Genomic DNA, 7,500 nt, shown 5'->3' with positions numbered 1-7,500 from the left:
ATTGTGTTGTGTTCTTGGGCAAGACACTTTACTCAAACGGGGCCTCTCTCCACCAAGGTATCATAAGAAATGGGTACCGGCAAATTTAATGCTAGGGGTAACCCAGTGATGGACTAGCATCCCATCTAGGGGGGAGTAGAAATACTCCTAGTCGCTTCATGCAACAGAAACCGGAATAAGCTGTCGCCTGATGGGCCACTTGACTCGTATGCAGACTTTACCCAGTACCTGCCTACATGTACATTAGTGTAATATTTCTTGTCTTTATTATTTTGAGAGACTTATTCACAGGGTGCACCTTACAGTCTAAAGTCACTATGCTTGCTCTACAAGCTTACAGCTTTTTGTTTCATCATCATCATCATCATCATCGTCGTCATTTCTCCTCAAACCAGTAGGCACATAAGGCCATAGCTTTTTATGTACCAATTTATAACTGGAGGCTAAATCCTAATATTTGCCAACAAAAACACACTTCGTAAACGGTTTGAACTCAGGAGTCATATTGTAATGGATGATCATCCAGGTGAGTGCAGTACTGACAGAGAAGGACTGTTTAAGATTGACATCGACTGATGTTTCGACAACTTGAGCAGAAGCCCTCTTTAAAGTCAAGTAACTTGTGTAATGTGTAACATCAGTAGATATTATTATAAGAATAAAAACTCTGGTCACAGATGTCATTGGTCAACTTATTTGTGATGTTATTGGTCGACTGTCAGTTGAGGCTAGATGCAATTGGCTGTGAAGATTAAACAGTGAAAATACGTGTGAAAATACTCATTACCATTGCTCTTCGTTTCTTTTCAGTCCCAGTCCTCCTAGGTAGGAATTCTCCGCTATTTCCCTTGTGTGTCCCCAGTGGGGTAGGGCAGAGGAGCGAAAATCTTGTAATGTCCCTACCCCGTAGAGGCGTAATTGTGGCGTAGTCTCGCGTAATTGCCCTAGTAATTTCCCCATATGTCCCCACTATCCCCGGGGGTAGGGGGGTTGGGGAAACATATGACTAGTGCATTATAACAAATGCTAGTAATAAAATGCATTGGATTTCCAAAGAACCTTTCCATTTCCTTGTCGAAAAGATTAAGTTATCAATGGCTTCATCAATGGTTACCTTTGTTTTCAGATACAAGAGGTGTTTGCACTAATTAACATTCTTTTACCTGCACGTCATAACCATCAGATCCCCTGTTGTAACACTGCACAACTCGTGGCGTAAAAGCTGAACAGCCAGCTGATCCACCCACACACTGCAACTGAGGGACGGCATGGGTACGGCGAGAATTTGTCATCTTTCCTTGATGTAGTGTAATGACATTCACATCAGTTAATTTAATCTTGTCACTGCTGCCCCAACCTAGAACTGAACAAAGAAAACACAGGTACACACGATTAAATTAGCTTACTTCCTATAGCAATAAATTGAGAACCATTTCTTCACACATGTACACATACACTGTATTGCATTATCCTGGACAAATCGAACATGACTGGCCAACTGCACAAATTCTAAAGAGCTTAAGGTGCCTAAAAGATGCTATAACACCTGCTATAACACAATTTAAAGCTTACTGAATTGAGCTAAAGAGAGAGAAAATTTCTGCTTTCTTGCAATTGTTTATCTTAAGCTGAACTAGCGATCAATGCAAAGTTCCTTGAAAAACCGAAGCAAGACAAATCAAGAAATTATAAAACGTTAAGTCTGAAATTGCAGCTGCATAAAAATACCCACCTGTCGAAATCATAATATTTCCAAACAGGAAAAAAATCCACAAAATTCCACGATTTATTGTCATCATTTCAAAAATCGACAAGTTGTTATGTACTTCCAGTCGGTTTTGGAGAGATCTTTGTAGCAGAGTGAGTAACAAATATCACGACGATTAAATGGCAGCTCAAAATATCATTTACGATTTCATACAAACACAGGAATACGTTTCGAAAGTAGATTGGCCGAAACTACTGCTGAACATGCACTCAGCCCTTGCATCATATTTTCTGGTACTTACCGTTCTTGTCATGTAAAGACTGGCACTAGGTTATCGCCCCAATCCTTTCGCATTGAAAACCACAGGCTACCCAAAAATATTAAAATGAAAAGTCAGCGCCTTCGTTAGAAATTGACTAGCAGAAACTTCAGGTCAAAGGTGCTGGTTTTGAGGACCGGTCCCAGAAGTTTAAAGGCTGGATAACTTTACCCAGTGGCCATGTCACTATCCAATGTCCCGTGTAGTATTAACATTCGCACCGATTTAATTACTTCTTTCAACATCAACACGCATACAAGATGTTTTATAAACGAACACACGACACTACACCCCGTTCACACCAAGCCAGATGTGCAGGGATGGCGCAGTGGGGAGAGCACTCGCCTCCCACTAAATTTGCCCCGGGTTCGATTCCCAGACTCGGCGACTCGGCGTCGTATATCGGTTGAGTTTGTTGGTTCTCTACTCTGCACCGAGAGGTTTTCTCCGGGTACTCCGGTTTCCCCTCTCCTCAAAAACCAACATTTGACTTGATTTGTATTGATTGTTAATTTCAATTTACAGTGTCCCCAATTAGTGCTTCAGCGCTAAATTTACTAGACACTTAAATGAAGTTCCTTTCCTTTCCTTTATTTCTTTGAACACGGTTTTCAAAGTGTTTTCTTTTTAAATAACTTATACTGATTTTTATCGCCCACAAATTTAGCACACAGCAAAGCATGTACGGAAACTCCCCTGAATCTCACGTAATATCCAGTCCTACATTTTCTGACTGATTTTCAGTTAGTTAAACCCAGTTTAATCAAACTCGTCTTGTTGGTGTGAATAGGGCATAAGACTTTGGAGAGTTTTCGTACACACCTTTACATAGAGTGTGCATCATACTAACGGTTACGTAAGGCGGCATGAAACTGTCAGATAATGACTCATACACCCGATATACAGGGGACCACCCGGTCAAGATGCGCCGGTGGATATGAGGCCCCCTTACGCGGATATGGGCCCACCCCCCTTGAAAATAAGCGTTCTCCTCTGAGTCTTTTTCTCAAAGATTTATGCTTTATAGTATCGGTCAGTTTCCCCAATCCAAAATCTAACTCTGCCTCCATAAACAATTAAATAAGCTGTATTCGGGGGTTCATATCCGCTAGCGTATTTCTACCAAGACTGTCCAACTTTAACGGACGATGGTCAAATTCGCTTGGACACCGGCCTTTGAACAACTGAGGTGTATTTCTTCAACGCGAAAGTGCCTCAAGGGCAAATATGTACGGTTGAAAACATGTCAAAACTCCAGCTTTTTATCCAATCTTTCGAACCCGAAAATCTTTCGTGGTCATTGATATACAACCCCCTGTTGTTTTAAGAAAACAAAATTACTTGCGCAGAAAGTTGGAAATGCTACTTTGAATGTATATAGAACATAAATCATTCGCGTCTTAAGAGAACGAAATCATAACCTAGAGGAAAATGGCCTCTTGAGACGAGCGTTCATATCACAGGAAGATCCGTACATGCAAGTACCCTGTAAGCAGGTGAAGTCTTTATTTCAAGAGGGTTGTACTAAATACCCCAAAGGGTAATGAGCGTGTGTCTTTAAAACAGGAGACCCCCATGTAGGTACACTGGAGGATAAAACGAGATTAGGGACGCAAGCAAAACTTGTGCGCAGAAGTGATTGTTCCCGTTTGGTTTTGGGCTAGCGTTTGCGTTTGCTCCATGAGAGCGCTCTAAAATGAATAGAATACGAAGCAAACACTAAGGAAAGCACAACACAAATGCACAGTACACGCTGGATTTTTTTTACACCAAATCGATGTTACAAGTCACAACAAAAAAGGAAAAAAGAAAACGAAACATTTTCAGACAGACAGTTCATAAAACTCTTATTTTATTTTTTCGACATCCTCATTAATTCAGTTCCTCGTTTGGTCCCGCTTGGCCTTTACCGTAGTCGAAATTGCCAGTGTTCTCAGAGATATCACACAAGTTTATTTCTTCATTCGTTTCCGCCGTGACTTTCCAGGTCTTACATTCTTTCTCTTCTTACCCTGTAAAGGAACAAAGATTAACATCTTTTGTTGTTCTCGAGTTGGCTTAGTCTATTATGCTGTACAAAGTAGTTCTAACTTTTGAGTCTGTGGGTGAAATCCTAAAGTGTGACCATTCAAATGGAAGCTACTGAGCATTATTTTACTGTGGTGCTGTCTATTATGCTGTACAAGGTGGTTCTATCTTTTGAGTCTGTGGGTGAAATCCTAAAGTGTGACCATTCAAATGAAAGCTACTGAGCAGTACTTTCATGTTGTGATGTTTATTATCATATGCTGTACAAGGTGGTTCTATCTTTTGAGTCTGTGGGTGAAATCCTAACTTGTGACCATTCAAATGAAAGCTACTGAGTAATTTTTCCTGTGATGTCATTCACTACAGCATCAATAACTTTTTCTTACCATCTTTCCGGCTTTTGTCCTTGGCATCTTACTGTGTTTGGCAGAATTAAAAGAACTCACATTTGAAAAACGTTGCGTTGTATTTCGTTTCATGCCATTCTTTTTTCCTCCAAGACCAAACTTTGCATCCTATTAAAAAAAATAACAATTCTATCAATGCATCTTCTGTAAATGATTCTCCATGAAAGTAATACAATGAATGATATTATATTATACTTGAGATAACATCTAAAACTAGTGAGAACAATAATCTTGAAATCTCAAATTAAAAATCACATAAATAAATAATCTATTAATAAATTATTGATACTAGTAGTAGTAGTGGCATCCTCGTCTCGAAGAGGCGATGGTTAGCGCTGAAGATTTGGGCTCGATCTTGTATGACTTTGTAGCCCGATCCTGGAGTGGCAGTCTCTGTTGCAGGTGGCGCAGACGTGCCTTGTGGAAACACGCACAGAGGCTGTGTGCTCTTTTCTCGCCACTCTCTTGCATGTAGCCTGGACTTGTTCGTTTCCACCTTTGAAACCCCCGCTTTGACACTTTGCCGCCATGCATCTCGGTGTTTGGCGATGTCCTCCCATGCACTGGTGTCGATTAGTGCAGATCGCAAGTCTCGCTTGATGACCCCCTTGTAGCGCAGCAGCGGTCGACCCGCACGACGGATGCCCTCCCGCAGTTCTCCATAAAGGATTTCTCTTGGCTGGCGGTTAGGCTCCATGCAATATGCATGGCCGAGCCATCAAAGGCGTTGCTGAATGAACAGTGATGGCATGTTCAGTGAGCCAACGTGCTCCAGGACCTTGGTGTTGGTGACTCTGTCCTTCCACCTGATGTGCAGCAGGCGCCGAAGGCAGCGGAGGTGGAATCAGTTGAGTCGCCGCTCTTGTCTGGCATAGGTCGTCCACGACTCGCTGCCATAGAGGAGAGTCGACAGGACACAAGCTTGGTAGACGTACATCTTGGTCCTTTCGCCCAACAGGTCATTGCCTCAAAATCGCTTGTTGAGTTTGGCCATGACAGCAGCTGCTTTGGCGATCCTGCAGCTGATCTCAGCATCGAGCAAAGTCGTGCTTGACACGGTGGAGCCCAAGTAGGTGAAGGTGTCCACAATCTCCAGCTCTGTGTTGTCGATGGTGAAGACTGGGTGGGACTCTGCATATGACATGTATTTTGAAAGATGAAAATTCCTTTGATGATGTGATGAAGACACCATAATAATACTTTACTTGCCTTGCCTAAGAATGGAATGGTATGAGGTTAAAACAACGCACAGGGCACCCAATAGACTGCAGGCTACCCAAACTCCGTCACGCGATAGAACTCGTCAATACATTTCCAACAATATATAATATTATGGGCTAACTTCACTTTTGACCTTTAGGGTTCACTTGCAGGGGCGGGTAAATCCACTGAAAGTTTTACATCCACACAAGACCTGAGGCTCTCCAGAAGTTGAGAAGAAAAAAGTCCTCGCGAATTAAACACTAAACTTTGAGCTACGGGGGTGAAACTTGGCATGCACCTGCGAGGGGCCCTGAAGAGTCGGCACACGGAATCCGATGGGGGGGGGGGGGCAGGATCAAATCCGGGCGGAGTTGTGCCCAAAAAACCGGGTTTTTCAATGATGTAAGTGCCTTACTTGGCAAGGTGGGGCAAAACGGACCCCATAGCAGGATGCCCCCTTGGAGCATGTTCCTGGCGTGGTCCGGGGAGCAGCTCCCATCAGGGGGGAGCTAGGACCGGAAAACCACCTGTCTTCTAGAACGTGGGGACTTCCCTGGGAGAGCTAAGGTGGCGCCGACTCCATGGTTAGGTTCCCCCCTCAATCAACAACAGTAATGATGAAAACGTTAGCGCATCAAAACTTGATTTCCACCATTTCGAAACTTGTCGATCCCTCAAATTTGCCCATCATATAGATGTCAATAGCACGCGACTGACTAACCGCAATCAAATAACCATAAATCTACGATCTGAATTCAACAACGAAAATAGTTTATTCACACCACACGTAAATAGAAAACAACAAATTAGTAGGACTTAAATGATGTACAATGCCCCTAGAAAATAATTATAAGCTAATCTAGGTGGAAAATAAAGACTTATGTATAACAAAGGAAAACTGAAGCCGATTCAGGGCGGCACAAATATAAGAAGAAAAGACAGGCAACACATAAACACAAACAACAACGCATAGCTCTAGACGAGATCACTTGAAATAAGAAAATGGAGAGAAGAAAGATTAAGTATAAATAATAATAATAATGATGACTTTACTAACGTGTCAAATGAAGTCGAACCGGGGAGAATATTTACTGTTAATAGGGGACACCCAACTAAAATCTCTAACTAAATAGAAACAATACAAATACAATTAAGTTGCCATGCATCTAAAGAATACAAATAACTACAATTAAAATTAATAAAATCATGAATTACATAAGTAACACCCAAAAATTAATATGCCGTAATGATAAATTTGCAAAACCAAAGCGGATTTTATGTAGACTCTAATACTGTGTATTTAAGCTAAGAAATCAAGTGAACTTTCCAACGGAGTCAACTTCTTGTCATTAGTATTTGATTTCCTCCAAAATCTCTCGAGTAATTAAGCCGCGACATAGTTATCTTTAAAAAGGACCACAGACGAATAGAAACTACGCAAATAGGTAAATAACACTCTACAAAAAAAGGCCTGCAAACGGAACTAGAAGTCCAAAATACACTCTAGCAAGTCCAACCTCTATCATTTCGAGAAATCAAAACTCAAAACCCTTTATTTTTATTTCAATACTCTAATAATTTTACAGACATGATCAAATAACTGAAAGAAAGGCATTTAGACCAAATTGTATTTTCGATTTCTCCCACAAAAAACTGCCCGGTAAATAACCTACTATAGTACGCGACTCCAACAATAGCGCTCCAATAAATCTGCTTTTACGATCCGAAATACGCCAGAAAACCGCTAAAAACGCTCTGATTTCAATTTTATGCTCATTCCTCAGTAAGGGCACTTAAAAGAATGCGAATTTGGCCAAATTATATTTTCGATTTCT

The 7,500-nt window shown here is 41.4% G+C and overlaps 1 protein-coding gene and 1 long non-coding RNA gene across 3 annotated transcripts in view; both read right to left on the bottom strand.

Annotated features, from left to right (window-relative positions):
• The window catches only part of LOC138023796 (store-operated calcium entry-associated regulatory factor-like), a 12,069-nt gene extending 10,044 nt beyond the window's left edge, over positions 1–2,025 (bottom strand). The window contains exons 1-2 of one of the 2 annotated variants that reach the window (XR_011126792.1): positions 1,733–2,025; positions 1,164–1,363 (exon numbers count right to left, since the gene is read on the bottom strand). Coding sequence is in view for 1 of the 2 variants with exons in the window: in XM_068870867.1 (XP_068726968.1) it covers positions 1,164–1,363; positions 1,733–1,799 (267 nt within the window). In the remaining variant the exon portion in view is untranslated. The remainder of the gene's footprint in view (positions 1–1,163; positions 1,364–1,732) is intronic. The other variant, XM_068870867.1, reaches the window with a different exon arrangement.
• A 1,744-nt stretch (positions 2,026–3,769) lies between these two features.
• On the bottom strand, positions 3,770–4,592 carry LOC138024972 (uncharacterized). The gene is made up of 2 exons (XR_011127109.1): positions 4,442–4,592; positions 3,770–4,039 (listed from the first exon to the last, which is right to left on the bottom strand). It is a non-coding gene; the product is annotated as an uncharacterized lncRNA (long non-coding RNA).
• Between the last annotated feature and the right edge of the window lie 2,908 nt (positions 4,593–7,500).

Source organism: Montipora capricornis, chromosome 11 (assembly GCF_036669925.1).
Source record: "Montipora capricornis isolate CH-2021 chromosome 11, ASM3666992v2, whole genome shotgun sequence".
Classification (NCBI taxonomy): domain Eukaryota; kingdom Metazoa; phylum Cnidaria; class Anthozoa; order Scleractinia; family Acroporidae; genus Montipora; species Montipora capricornis.
The sequence above is the reverse complement of the archived record's forward strand: the minus strand, read 5'-3'. Positions and strand labels throughout refer to the sequence as shown.